The sequence below is a fragment of the Saccopteryx leptura genome, chromosome 2, assembly GCF_036850995.1.
Source record: "Saccopteryx leptura isolate mSacLep1 chromosome 2, mSacLep1_pri_phased_curated, whole genome shotgun sequence".
Classification (NCBI taxonomy): Eukaryota; Metazoa; Chordata; class Mammalia; order Chiroptera; family Emballonuridae; genus Saccopteryx; species Saccopteryx leptura.
In genome coordinates, this window is record NC_089504.1 from 246,676,328 (window position 1) to 246,690,621 (window position 14,294).

The 14,294-nt window shown below is 51.0% G+C and overlaps 1 protein-coding gene across 2 annotated transcripts; it reads right to left on the reverse strand.

Annotated features, from left to right (window-relative positions):
* Positions 1-4,856: 4,856 nt before the first annotated feature.
* HPD (4-hydroxyphenylpyruvate dioxygenase) lies at positions 4,857-13,970 on the reverse strand. 2 transcript variants are annotated; one of them, XM_066371025.1, is made up of 14 exons: positions 13,801-13,970; positions 13,658-13,684; positions 13,147-13,209; positions 12,688-12,792; positions 12,186-12,228; positions 11,906-11,988; positions 11,603-11,692; positions 10,261-10,364; positions 9,770-9,847; positions 9,082-9,244; positions 8,845-8,974; positions 7,419-7,591; positions 5,259-5,375; positions 4,857-5,162 (listed from the first exon to the last, which is right to left on the reverse strand). In XM_066371025.1, the coding sequence occupies exons 1-14, from the start codon at positions 13,801-13,803 to the stop codon at positions 5,052-5,054; spliced, it is 1,290 nt and encodes a 429-aa protein (XP_066227122.1). In that variant the 5' UTR covers positions 13,804-13,970; the 3' UTR covers positions 4,857-5,051. The 2 variants fall into 2 exon arrangements, with proteins under 2 accessions (XP_066227122.1, XP_066227123.1); XM_066371026.1 differs by having other exon boundaries at positions 7,419-7,541; positions 8,903-8,974; positions 13,801-13,965.
* Positions 13,971-14,294: the final 324 nt, after the last annotated feature.

Here is a 14,294-nt window from a genome sequence, read left to right on the forward strand (position 1 = left end):
CCTGGCGCCCCCAACACTACCCCCAGGACCCCGGCTCCAGCCCCTCAGTGGGAAAGGGCTTCTCTGTCTGTCAGCCTGTGTCTTGTCATTTCTTGAAGTGCTCCCTTGAGGATTTCTGTTCAACATGATTCTCTCTGTTCCTGTGTTGCTTTCCCTGCTGTCCATCTCCCTCTCCCTCCCTCTTTCTCTCTATCTCTTTTTTTTTCTCTCTCTCTCCCCTTTCCTGTCTTCATCATCAGCCTCTTTCCATGAAAGCTGCTATGTTGTTTTGTCTTCCCTTTATTTTCTTTCTTGTCATAAGAAAAGACATTTTAACCATTGAAATGTGAAGGCAGAATCAGAGGGCAGGGACCCCCAGCGGGCGCCGAAGAGGCCTCGGTTTGATGGTGTGTTGGCCCATGTTCCGGAATCCCCGGGTCAGGGTGCTGGGCCAGGTGCTGCAGAGAGGAGGGGGTCCAGCCAGGTGGCTTTGACCTCAGAACACTACGGAAGGCTCCCCCTCTCTGCCGGTGGACTCTGAGAAGACCCTCCTACAGACCCCCACCCCCAGTCAGCAGCCTGGGGCCATCATTTCTCCTCGCAGACCCTGGTGGAGCTGAGCTGGTCCCAGGCAGGAATTTTCCCTCTGGGCTCTCTCTGCCACTCCTGCCCCCTGCCACCCCCCAAATCTTGGGTTCAATGTTTACTTTCTCATTCGAATGCCAGCAATGAGGGAGCCTCCAAGAGGCCCCAGTGTGGGCAGGGGGGCACTGGGAAGGGTCACGTTGACTCTCCCCTGCCCTCACCTTCACAGGCGAGAGGAGAGCGTCCCAGGGCAGGCGACCCCCCGTCCCGCCACTACGGGTGTCTGACCATGTATGCGTGCGGCATTGTTTTGTTTATAAGCTTCACTTGCTTGCCCCCAGCCTGCACCCCAACTCACCCTGCCAGCAGCCCCTCACCCCAAAACATCAAAACCATATTTATTTTTGGAGTGAGATTATTTCTCCCAGAGAAAGGAAAATCTTGGGAAAGATTTTAAAACTCAGATCTAAATCTGACAGATTTTTTTTAACCCTTTGTACCTCCTTCCAATCATCCTCTTCAGGGTTTATTTCCATAGGTTTTTTTTCCTTGTGCGTGTATAAAATCAAACAGAAGGGGGCAAAAAATAGGTTTTTGAAGTTCAGAACCAACTTCTGTATATAGGCTGCTGTAAAGGACTTTTTCTCGGGAACCTTGTTTCTTGTAGAAACACGTGGGAAGACTTTTTTGCTCATTTCTTTGTACTTCTAAAAAAAAAAAATCACACCGACACACATGTCGTGTCCCCCTCCCCACCCCACACCCCAGAAAGCAGAGCAGACATGTAAATAATTTATGGAAAGTGACTGTTGTGACCAGGACTCATCCTCACCAAGACAGGAGAGCTCCCGGTGGGGCCGCCCCACCTGCGACCCTGCAGACCGGGCCTCTGGTATCTCAGCTTGTGTCAAGCTTGTTATCATGTAAATTCTGTACAAAGAATTGTTATTTTTCTCTTTTTTTTTTGTCTTTGGTGGTTTTGTTGTGCTTTTCTTTTTTTTTTCTTCTTCACTCCAGGCCCTCTGTTTGAGACTGTGCGGGCCATTTCAAGACCCATGAAGTTGGTGGCACGGAGACACAGGGGGGACCTGGGCATAGCGGCGACCTTCTCTCCCATATGCGGTTTTCTACCTAATTGTGCAAAAGAGGAAATATTTATTTTTCACATGAGGAAATGTGTAGTTTGTAGAGATGACTGATTTAAGTTACTTGCGCAGCCCCCAAGGGGCTGCCTTCCTTCTGTCCCCCCCCCCCTACACAAAAGAAGCAGAAGGTGGATGTGGGGGAGCCAGAGTCTGGGACAGCCTCACCTCGCCCAATGACCCCACCGGCGGGCAGTGGGCGTGGGGGCCGGGCCTCCCAGTCCCTGGGAACCCCCCGCCCCACCCCTGAAATGGTTTGCCGTATAGAGGAATGTGTTGGCTTATTATTTTTCTTTAATACCTTCATTTTCATTGAACAAATCTTTGCTTTGGAAGAGTTTGGGGTTTCTGCCTCTGTTTTTGTTTGTTTTCCTTGCCCGCGCCCCTCTGCCTCCCTCCTCCCGCAAAGAAGAGAACCCATGAGTTTTAGGGGTGTTTGTGCATATAGGCTCTGTCATCCATATGCAGCTTGTTTTGAAGAGAAGTGTTTCCGTTGTGGGAGTGTTTTGCTGTAAATATTTGTTCATATTTTTGTGAATTCAATACTATGTACCATTGTATTATAGTAACTTTTATAAAGCAAACCATAAATATACTGACTTTTCTTACAGATACGCCATCTCTCTTGCTCTCCTCTCTCTTCCTCTACCTCTTTCTTTCTGTTGGGGACATACCCTGCTGCGTGGATGGAGAGCTGGCTGCGGGAGTGCGGGGGGTGGGGTGGGGGGGATAGGTGGGGTGTGGTCCACTCAGACCAGCAGATCTTAAAACTAAGCCTGCAGGTGAGTTCTGTGAACTAGGCAAGTTATAGTCAGACTAGATCTTCCACAGCTTTTTAAAGTTTTCCATATTTTCCTTCTAGAACTTTTCTTAAAACTGTCGGTATCTAACACAGCTCATACATAGTCTGCAGTTAAGGAAACTTGCCATCATTAGAAGAACTCAAAATGTTCAATGTTTAAGCAGACGGTGCTCTTATCTGCGTTTGCCGGGGGAGGACTGATAAAATATAGTTTGAGAGGAATTAGATGTCTGTAGTGTTTGTGGTATTCCAGGTAGGTCTCAACTTTGATCCAGTGGAGAGGCCCACAGAATTTGCTCAACAATGTCCACTTACCCCTGAGGACAGACTCAAACCTAAGCAAGGAGCAGTGTGACTGAAAAGATACTATATCTCACTTCTTACTAGAGAGATGCAAATTATCCCCATCATGTGGCAAATATCATTAGTTGGAAAATACCCGATGTTGGCAAGCATGGGGGGGGGGGGGCATTCATGCACTGTTATTAGTGGAAACAAATTGCTACCATCTTTAGGGGGAAAAATAGATGTTAACAATTAGTATTTAAAATGCACATAAGCTCTCAGCCCAAATGTTCCACTGTCAGGAATTAAGCCTGATAAGCAGAAGCAGGCTGTACAAGGATGGTCTTGGCAGCCTCACTGTGAGCAAAGAAATAAAGGCAGGGCAGACGACCATCAGTGGTGGGCTGGTTATTGGAACTGTGCATCCAGACAGGTGAACATCACTGCAGGTGGATTCGTGGGAACAGAAAAAGCGCTGAGCCAGGAAAGAAGGCAGACACAGTTCCCGCCCATCCATTCATTCAACCAACCAATATTTATTGAGCACCTTCTTTGTGCCAGATACTCCTCTAGGCACTGGGGATACAGGAGTGGATAAAGCACAGTCCCTGCTTTCATGGTGACCATTCTTGTGGGTGAGCCAGACAAACAAGAAGAATAAATGCTATAGTCAGGAGAAAAATAGCTATGAGAAGAGACTGTCAGTGGGAGGGGAGTCAAATTTTAAATAGGGTGATCAGGAAAATCCACTTAACCAATATGGGCACAAAAGTCAAAGGAGGTAAGGATCCATTATTTCCTTGAACCCTTGGTCCATTATCTCACTGTGGACACCTTGGAGAAAGGCATTCCAGGCAGAAGGAACAATCAGTGCCAAGGCCCTGAGGTAGGACCCCACCTGATGTATTGAGCACCATGGCGCAAGGCTGCAGCTGAGTGAAGGAGAAAGTCTGAAAGGTACTGTGGGGGGAGCAGGGGAGCCAGACTCTGTCAAACATCGCAGAGCAGTGTGAGGACAACCCAGGGCGTCCAGTACAAGGGACACAAGGGAAACACACATACAAATTTGAGGTTCCTAAGTCTTGCCTCGCAAACCTGCTCCTCCTGCTGTCAGGCAACAGTGTTTCTCTTCCCCATCCCTCCCCACCGCCCACAGTTGCCGCTGGTTACCTAAGCTCAAAACCTGTAAATCCTGGACATCTCCTTTGCCCTCAGCTACCAAGTCAGATGGTTCTCCTCCCTTATTCTTCAAACCATCCACCTCTCGCCTTGCCTCTCAGTCCTATGTTATAAGTCCTTTCCTCACTGGTTCTGCTGTGGAGACCAAAAAGGGAGCCCCAATTAAGACATCTGCGTGCACAGGGCAGACCAGGTTGCAATAGTGAGGAGGATGTGCCTGGTAAATCTGGGCAAAGCCCCTCACTCAAGTACCTTTCCAAAACCAAGAGAAAACACATAGTGCTGTCACTGTATATGCTCTGAGGATCGAACCAGCAACCTCTGCACCTCTGCACTTCAGGATGGCTCTGTAACTGAGCTATTCGGACAGAGCCTGCTTTCTTTTCTTTTTTGTGTGTGTGTGAGACCTTACTTGTCCATTGACTTCTCATATGTGCCTTGACTGGGGGGCTACAGCAGACCAAGTGACCCCCTGCTCGAGCCAGCGACCTTGGGCTCAAGCTGGTGAGCCTTGCTCAAACCCGATGAGCCCGTGCTCAAGCTGGCGACTAGGGGTCTCGAACCTCGGTCCTCCGCGTCCCAGTTCGACGCTCTATCCACTGCGCCACCTCCTGGTCAGGCTGCTTAATTTTCTTAATATAGCATTTAGCACTCCATGAAATGATACTGTCTGTGTTCTCTACAGTGTAAGCCCTCTACTCCCCTTGGTTCCAGAATGCCCCCCGACCCGTGCAGGCAGTCCTATTAGCAAAGCGTTTGCACCCGGTTCCTCCACTGTTGCAGTGCTCCAAACCCCTAACGCGGACGCCTCCTGCAGCGCTGCTGCCTCCTGGCGTCCAGATGGTGTCACTACTCCAGCCCCGCACAAACGCCAAGACACAGCGTTGGATACCGGCCTACTTTATTCAGGGGGACTGCAGATGCGGGCATGGTCAGGAGGTGGAAGTAACTTTGGGTCCCCCGCAGGCTGGTGGGCGGGGTCTAGAGGAAATGGCCAGTAAGGACTTGCGTGCTCCAGAACTAGGGGTGTGGCCCGCCTTGCGCCTGGGAGGGCGGGGCCTCGGAGAGGTGGGTGGGGCCTACATGCCCGGCCTCATCCCGTTGGTCTCCGTGTCTGTGAGATTGCCCCGCAAGTTCTGCTCCTCCTCGATAGCCTTGAACAGTGCGTTGAAGTTGCCGGCTCCAAAGCCCTGGAGTAGCAGAGAGGAAGTGAGTTGCGGGCTCAGAAAGCTAACCAGGCTAACCTGCATGACCCCTAGGGCTTGCTAGGGACAGGTGGCACCTACCTGATGGTTGTTACGCTGAATGATTTCCAGGAAAAGCGTGGGCCGGTCCTGCATGGGCTTGGTGAAGATCTGCAGAAGGTAGCCTTTATCGTCGTAGTCCACCAGGATTTTCAGCTCCTACGTGGGAGTCAGGGGGCTGAGTTAGGGGAAGGCTGACCTGCGCCTCTAGCCTGGCACTGTGGGATCCTTAGAAAGTCCATAGGAAAGGGCTTAAAGATCTGTTTCTCCAGCATTTCCAGACACCTCAGAACAGTTCCCCAAATTGTCATCCTCTTGCTGCCGTCCCTGCGTAAGCCACCATCACGGCTGGCCTGGACCACCCTACCAGCCTCCTCAGAAATCTCCCTGCTCTGCTCTTGCCTCTTTACAGTCTGTCTTCTCCACAGACATAGAGCGATCTTTTAAAAATCAGATCATGCTATTCCCAGCTTAAAACCCTCCAATAGAAATTGGAACCCTCCTAGATTGCTGGTGGGAATGTAAAATGGTACAGTTGCTGTGAAAAACCATCTGGCAGGTCCTCAAAAGGCTCAACATCGAGTTACTAGACAACCCAACAATTCCACTCCTAGATCTCTACCCAGGAGAATGAAAACTCATGTCCACACAAAGACTCTTACAAAAATGATCATAGCAGCATTATCCATAATAGCCAGAAAAGCAGAAGCAACCCAAATGTTCACCAGCTGAAGAATAGATAAGTGAAATGTGGTCTATTGATGCAAGGGAATATTATTCAGCTATGAAAATGAATGAAGCACTGACACCTGCTACAACATGGCTGAACCTTGCAAATGTGTTTCTAAGTGAAAGAAGCCAGATACAAAAGGTCACACATTGTAAGATTCCATTTATATGACATGTTCAGAAAAGGCAAATTTATAGAGACAGAAGATAGATCAGGACTGCAGGGTTGAGGGGATGGTGAATTGGTGGGATTGGTAGGTGATGGCTAAGGTTATATACCCTTTCTTTTTAGAGTGATGAAAATGTTCTAAAATTTATTTTGATCATGGTTGCACAACATAGTGAATAGCTAAAAACCACTGAATTATGTGATTTGAAAAAGTGATTTATATGTTATGTGACTCACATATTATTAAATTGTTAAAAACAAAACAAAAAACTACAGTGCTTTCTAGCCACAGAAGAACAAAATTCAAAGTCCTAAATAGCCTGCAAGAGGAATTGGCTCCTGCATACCTTCTCTGTGACCTAGGCCACTACTCCTCTCATTGACTCGAGCCTTCTTTCTGTTTCATAAGCACTTGGAGCTTGCTCCTGCCTCAGGACCTTTGCACTTGCTGTTCCCTTAGCCAGGACTGCTCTTCCTCAGCCTTTCACACAGCCAACTCCTTCTTATCATCTAGAGTTTACTGAAATGTCACTTCCTCAGAGAAGCCTTCCCTGACTAAATCCTGTAAAGTAGTCACAGGTCACTTTTTGTCATAGCTTATTTTAACTTTTTTCTTTCTTTCTTTCTTTCTTTCTTTCTTTCTTTCTTTCTTTCTTTCTTTCTTTCTTTCTCTCTCTCTCTCTCTCTCTCTCTCTTTCTTTCTTTCTTTCTTTCTTTCTTCCTTCCTTTCTTTCTTTCTTTCTTTTAGGTGAGAGGAGGGGAGATAGTGAGACAGAGTCCTGCATACATCCCCATCAGGATCCATGCAGCAACCCCCATCTCAGGTAGATGCTCGAGTACAGAGCTATTTTTAGTGCATGAAGATGACATGCTCACACCAGCCAGCTATCCTCAGTGCCTATGGCCATGCTCAGACCAACCTCGCCACTGGCTGGAGGGGAAGAGGGAAAGAAGAGAGAAAGGGAGGGGGAGAGAAGCAGATGGTCACTTTGCTTGTGTGCCCTGGCTGGGAATCAAACCCAGGACGTCCATACACTGGGCCGATGCCCTATCCACTGACCAAACTGTCCAGGGCCCATTTTAATTTTCTACATGGCACTGACTCCCTCTCTGATGGTGTTTGTGTTATTTCTTTGTCATCTGTCTCCCCACGAGAATGCAAGTCTCATGGCGTCAGGGTCCTGGTCTGGTCTCCCTCTGTGTCCCGGTGCCTGCTGCAAGGGTAGAAGTTTGGCCAAATTTGTGAGGTAAGATGGAACTTGGCTTGTTCCCCCAGTGGACTGAGGAGCCTGCTCTAGCCTCACCTGCAGGACGTCAATGCTCTCCTTCACCCGGATCTTGGCTGTCTTGAGTTTTTCCCGCAGTTGTTTGTAGTATGTGGAAGGAGCAGACAGGAACTCCATGCCTCTCTGTTTCAAGTGGCGAATCTGTTTCGGAGCAGGGTCAAGGGTACTTTCTCTCTCCACAATCAACACCCCTACCCAGATGATGTGTTGGGCCAGGAGGAGGAGGCAGGGTCCCGGCCCTAGCCACCCACCCTCCCCCCGCAAAGTGCCAGGAGGATCTTGTGCATCCGGTCAGAAGAACAGCAGTCTCTAACATTTATGTAATGCTCACTATGTACCTGTCTCAAGCACTTTCTACATAGTGCCTTGTTACATCCTTGCAGTGATCTTTGGAGGCATTTGGATGACGTTATCCCCATTTCACAGCTGAGGCATTGAGAGACTAAGTATCTATTCTCAACATCATAACCAGAGTGGTTTTATTAAAATACAAGTCATGTCACTCCTCTGTCTGCCCCATGGTGGTGTCCAGTCTCAGAGTCTAAATCAAAGTCCTCACCATCTGCCCCCACTCCGACATTCTAACCTTGTCTCCTACCCTCTCTCCTTTGCTCATTCAGTTCCAGCCACGTGATCTTGCTGTTCCTTCAACCTTCCTCTGCCCTGGCTGTCCCTTCTGCTTGGTGTGCTTTTCCCCAGGTATCCACACATTTCTCTTCTTCCAAATCTGCTCCTTCCAACTCTGCATTCTCAAGTGTCTCCTCCATGAGGTCTTTCATGACTGCTCTATTTAAATGGCACCCTCCTCCCTCTCCCAATTGCCCTGCTTTATTTTCCTCTAGAAACTCATTGCCATCTAACATATATATTTTACTGGTTTTGCTGTCTGCCTCCATAGAGGTGGAAACTATTGTCTTGTTGGCTGATAGGTCCCAAGTACCTAAAACAGTGCCTGGCACATAGTAGATGCTCAATAAACATCTATTGACTAAGTGAATGAATGAAATCCCCAGGGTTATGCGGTGACTCCTTGGTTGGGCCAGGATTGAATGAGATGGGTCAGGCTCTTTTACACTCTACCTAAGGAAATATGTAGGACCCAACTGCCTCAGGGGCTGGAGCCATGGACTCAGGACATTGTATTGGGCTCTAGGATCTAAATCAGTCTCGTAGCCTAAGATCCTAATTTTCAAGGTGCGGCAACTAAAGCCCAGAGAGGAGGTTGAAACCCCCAGAGAAACGCAGTTAAGTCACTGGCAGAACCAGGAAGAGAATCCAGGCTTCCTGTTAACTCTGGCGCCTGCTGTTTCTAAAGTCCAGAGCATTGTTCTGAAACAAGACTGAGCTCTCCAGGGTGGGAACATGCCTGCCCACGAGTGGCAGGAACCAGCAGGGACCAGCAAGGGGAGCCCAGGACAGCACTGCTACACCCACACCATTTTACAGAGATTGGCTCTGGAGCCCAACGGGAGGTGAATCAGGGCCAGGAATGGGCTTCTAACCGATGTGATGATGTCTTGAGTCCTGAGAGCGATGTGCTGGACCCCAGCGCCCCCATTATAGTCCAGATATTCCTGCGGGGGGGGGGGGCAAGAAGGAAACCTCTGTCATTGGCCCCGTCACCACAAGAGCCCTCCCACCTCTTTCCTGCTTTCTTCTCCCCCAGGACAAACAGCCCCACCTGGATCTGTGACTTCTTTTTGCCTGGTGCTGGCTCGTTAATGGGCATCTTGATGGATTCCTCGTAATTGGTCACCACGATGGAACGCAGAGAGCTGAACTCTGTGTGTATCTGGGTGTCATCCACAGACCAGAAACGGTGGAACTGCAGGTTATTCAGGTACCTGTGGGGTGACCGGAAACACACACTGGCTCTGGGACTGTCCCCATGCCTATATTCCACCTTCCAGAACTTGTTCCCTGAGCAGACTCTGAAAGGGAGCCAGCATTCCCGTTAGACATGTCATAGATTTGTACCTTTATTGTGACAGTTTTCCTTCCAGTGGCAGTAAATATGCCTTCTAGCCAGATCCTTATAGGAAGGCCACACTCCAAAAGATGCAAGTGCTTTGAGAAGGGTCACTTGCTTCTAATTTGCACAAGGGTGCTGTGTGGGTAGTGACAGTCTTCCTCCGAGCTTCCCTGAACTGTGACACCCACCTCGTGCTGAATCCTCAGAGGGAGGAACTGTGGGTCATGTAGGGCCTTAAATTCTCTGCTCTCCATGGGGACAGTTTTACAGGGAACAGATGAATGGGTGGCCTCAAGCCAGCTTTCTACTACCGGGTGCTCTGTGTCCCATGTTGGTGTCTCGAGACAAGAAGAACCCGAGAGCAGGCCTTGTGGGAAGGGCTTGGGCCAGGACTCACCATTCTGTGGCAGGCACCATCTCCTGATCAGGTTGGTTTCCCACGATGTGGTCGATGAACTCAAGATTGCAGAGGGGCCTGGGGGGGCGGACACGATCAAGGGGTGAGAAGGTTACTCCCTAAATATACCCCCCTTCCCAATGGCCCCTCTATAACAAGACTAGCTCATTATTACAAAACCCCTACTATCAGCACTTTATTTCTCTCAACTCACACACCCTTACCAGCCCCATTTTACAGACAGAGACTGAGTTATAGAGAAATAAAGTAACTTGCCAAGGTTAAATAGCTAAGAAGTAACAGAGCTAGGATTTGAATACAGGCAATCTGGTTCCAGATCCTATGTACTTAGCTGCTCTGCTTCCTCTCCAAGTCACCCCTGGGGGCTCTCGGAAGCTGCCTAGCAGATTTGCAATGCTCCACCCCTGCAGAGAAGCCCAGAAGAGAGGGGCATCGTCCTCCAGCCCAGCTGTGCCTCGAGGAGTACTCACAGCTGGGAGAGTATGGTGTCCTTGAACGCCAGGGCCTGAAATCCAGGCAGGAATATGCCAGTGTAGTTTATCTTCTCCACCAGGGTGTGTGTTGTGTCCCCGTACTATGGGAGGAAAAATAGTCTGTGTGGCCCCTAAACTCCCACCTCCTCTGAGGCCGGGCCACATGGCATGGCACCAACACAGCCCTGGGTAGCAGCCCGGGACTGACCCAAACTCGATGTGTGATCTTGGGCAGTTCACTTCCCCTTTCTGAAATGAATTTCAATCTGTCATTTGGGAATCTCTTTGACAGTCTGTCTGCCCCACGGGACCATAGTGCTTGGTGCAATAAAAAGATGTGGACTAGCCTGACTGGCAGTGGCACAGTGAGTGGAACATCGACCTGGGACACTGAGGTCCCAGGTAGAAACCCTGAGCATAGGCTCACCAGTTTGAGCGTGAGATCATCGATATGACCCTATGGTCGCTGACTTGAGCCCAAAGGTTGCTGGCTTGAAGCCCAAGGTCACTGTCTTGAACCCAAGATCACTGGTTTGAGCAAGGGTTGCTGGCTCTGCTGGAGCCCGCCTGGTCAAGGCACGTATGAGAAAGCAATCAATGAACATCTGAAGTGCCTCAACTACAAGTTGATGCTTCTCGTCTCTCTTTTTCTCTCTCTCTGTCTCTCTTGCCAAAGAAAAAAAAGATGTGAAACTAAAAAAAAAAAAAAAAAATGATGAGGGCAATCGACCAAATTATACTGATGGGCTTTTCAGTCTTAACCATTTTTAAGTTGCATTTCATCTTGAGAATGTGTGTTGGTATGATGATCACACAGGTACTAAACATACTTGGTAATCTTTGCTGGAGTGTCTGCACTCTGCAAAGTGCTGTACCCAGGTGATATTTGACCTTACAATAAATAACCCTAGGAGGGATCACAGCACAGGAAGGTTACATAGTGCCTCTCAGACTGCACAGGGGTCCAACCCCAGTCTTGGCTCATTCAAATGTAGTCACAGAGAAGTGATTTGTCCAAAGCCTAAAACTAGTGTGGGGTGGGGCTTCCAGACCTGATTCCTCTACTTTCTTCAAAGTCCCTGCCTGAAACTTACATCCCCATGATGTCCGCCCCCCACCCCCACCCCCTGGGAAGGAAGGGAAGCTCCAGCAGAGGCAGGAAGCTCTCATCAGCCTCTGCACACTGGCTGGACATTACAGGTGATCAGACTCCGCCGAGAAGTCTGTGCTTTGAAACACAGGTGGGGTGCCATAAGGAGTCTGGCTGGGGGCAGGGGACCCTGGCATCTTCATCTTAGTGGTGGCGAATGGCAGGGGGAGGGCACGGAAGTAAACTCACCGTCTGCAGTACAGCAAACTTCACCTTCCCAAACTTATCTTCTTCCACCCAGGGCTCCCGGATGATTTTGGCGCCCCGTTCCCGGGCTTTCTGCAGGGGAGGTGGGGTGGGCGGGGCGGTGAGGTCTGGATCCTCCCAGAGCCTCTGCCAGCTGCTCCTGCTGGGTCATTTCTGCGTGATCCAGTCCCAGACAACCTCAGCCAGCTCCTGCTGTTGCCTCTGCTACCCTCATGCCCGTTTGGCAGATTGGGAAACTGAGGCCCAGAATTGAGGCTACGGGAGACAAACCAGGTGTGTTCTCACCTGCACGATGGAGTCACAGTCTTCCACCTCAAATGCGATGTCCTTCACTCCGTCGCCATGCTTCACCAAGTGATCGCCCATCTCTGTGGCCGGCAGGGTGGCAGGGGTGGCGCTGGAGTCACGGCCCCCTCACCTGTCCTCCCAGCATGCTGGCTCCCCTCGCCTTCTAGGATGAGGCCCCCTCCCTGAGCCCTGACCTGTCCCTATGTCCTTGACCCCACTCACAATACCAGGTCCCCACCCCCTGGCACCTTGAACCCTGGGGAGGGGGGGCCCTCACCTTTGTTCCAGGGGTTGAGAGCAGAGGAGAAAACAAACATAATCTAAGACACAGAGGGGAAGGGGGGTGAGCGGCGACTCCGGCCATGGGCACTGGTGCACCCCACTCCTCCTCCCTGCCCACCACTGACACCCCAGAGGTCCTGAGTTGAGCTGCTGAATCAGGCCTCCCCTTGGGGAGAGCTCCGGGGACCCTGTGGGCCAGGGCACTGTCCAGACTTTCAGCTTTGACATCCAAGACCTCTGCCAATTTTCCCTGAACATCTGTGAGGCCAGCCTTGGAGGAGGAGACGAAACTAAGAAGGTTCCTGTTGCGTGCTGTGCAGAGGTGTCTGGTGGAAGGCCCAGTGGGGGCTGTGCCCCTGGGAGAGGCCTGGGCCCCCTTGGGGAAATGGCCTCCTGATTCACTTCACCCAAAGGCACAAGAGTCTCTGGGAGCTCAGAGACCAGCAGGAAGAGAGGGACAGGGTTCCGTGGGTAGCGGTCCTGGGGCGGGGACTCACCTGCCCTTGTTTGATCACGTGGCTGACCACCTCCCTGGAACCTGTCTCCAGGCCCTTGTAGGCTATCGGTTCAAAGCCCATCTTGCTGCAGTAGAATGACGCGGCCTGGATCAGAGTGGCAGGCTGGTTCGTGAGGGCATGGGGCCAGCTGGGGGGAGCCCAGTGAGAGCTGCCAGGCCCCCTCAGCTTGTCTGCCCCTTCATCCCAGGACAGAGCCCCTCTTGGGAAGAAAGGCTGCTCTCTGACCCCTGCTGACCTCAGATTAGATTCCTGCTGGGGTCCAGCCCTGATTGGGTAAATAGGACCCAGAGTATCTGTCCTTCCTGGAAGGGTCCCAACACTAGCTATGATCCTCCCCTTCCGGGAGCCAATCACAGAGTAGGAGGGAGGCCTGCCCTGTCCATGGAGGCCCTCTTTCCCACCCCTATGCCCATCCCAATACCTTGGCCTCGTCTCTACCTGCTTGGCATTGCCAACCCAGAAGGTCACAGAATGGAAGTGGAGAAATCGGCCTTTCTCGGGCTGAGAAGGAAGGAGGGGTAAGGCTGAGTCCCCGGACATGGATCACCTCCCTTGTCCCCCCCCTCCCCCACCGCCACACCTCAACAGTCTTGCCAAGCCACTAAACAGGTTTCTCATGTAGAACTTGAGCTCCTGGGGGGTTGGGATTGGGAAGCCCCCTTGGGAGGCCTGCCCAGGTACCAGACGGAAACAACCTAGAGCTACAGCAACCTGGATTTCAGTTGGACCTTAGAAAGGACTTCCAGATAGGATTCAGAGATTGGCAGCAGTTTAAGAAGAGAGAAACGTTTTTCCTAGGAGGGCAAGATTGAGTCCAGCTCAGTCTGGGGTGGGGGTGGGGGGCAGAGGTGACGTTGACTGCACATCCTAGACATCACACGCCCACTGTACTTAGTCCTCTTCTGAAGTTTGCTGACATCCCTGACCCCACACTGCCCCTCCTGCTTACCTTCTTTCCCTTGTTGCTGTAAGATGTCTAAGGAGAAAGAAAAGGACAGTAAGGCTTGGAGGCTCAGCCATGGGTGTTTCTGGAGGTCTCCCTAAGGATGCACCACCCTAGGGAGGTTGCCTTGGCCCTGGACGGACACTTACCATGGTTGATCTTGGTCACACTTCCTGCTGGGACTGGGACACGAGAGGAGAGGCCGGGAGGAATGCTGGGCAGAAGTATTTAACCCCTGGCAGGTCCCGCCTCTGGCCTTTTGGCCTTGATCGGGGTGGAACGTGGTCCCAATCCTGGAAGCTCCTAGTCCGGGGAGGTTCCGGTCCAACTGCAGCCTCACTGGACAGGGCCATGCCGTCAGGCCTGGAGAGGGGGAGTGACTGGCTCATGGCCACCAGCCAATGGCCAGGGAAAGCAGTAAAGGGCATTATTTCTCTAGGACCCTGGGCTTGGACTGTGCTCTTTGCCCTCCTCGGCCCAGAAGCCAGGGCCAGCTTGAGTGCAGTGGTGGCTCTGGAATTCTTCCAGGGAGAGTTTGGGGGAGGGGGTTAGGGGCTGGTCTGGAAGCCCCGTTTGCACAGCAGGTGTATGGTTCCTACTTGGGTTCAAGGGTTGCATTTCATTGTATTCTACACGAGGTAGA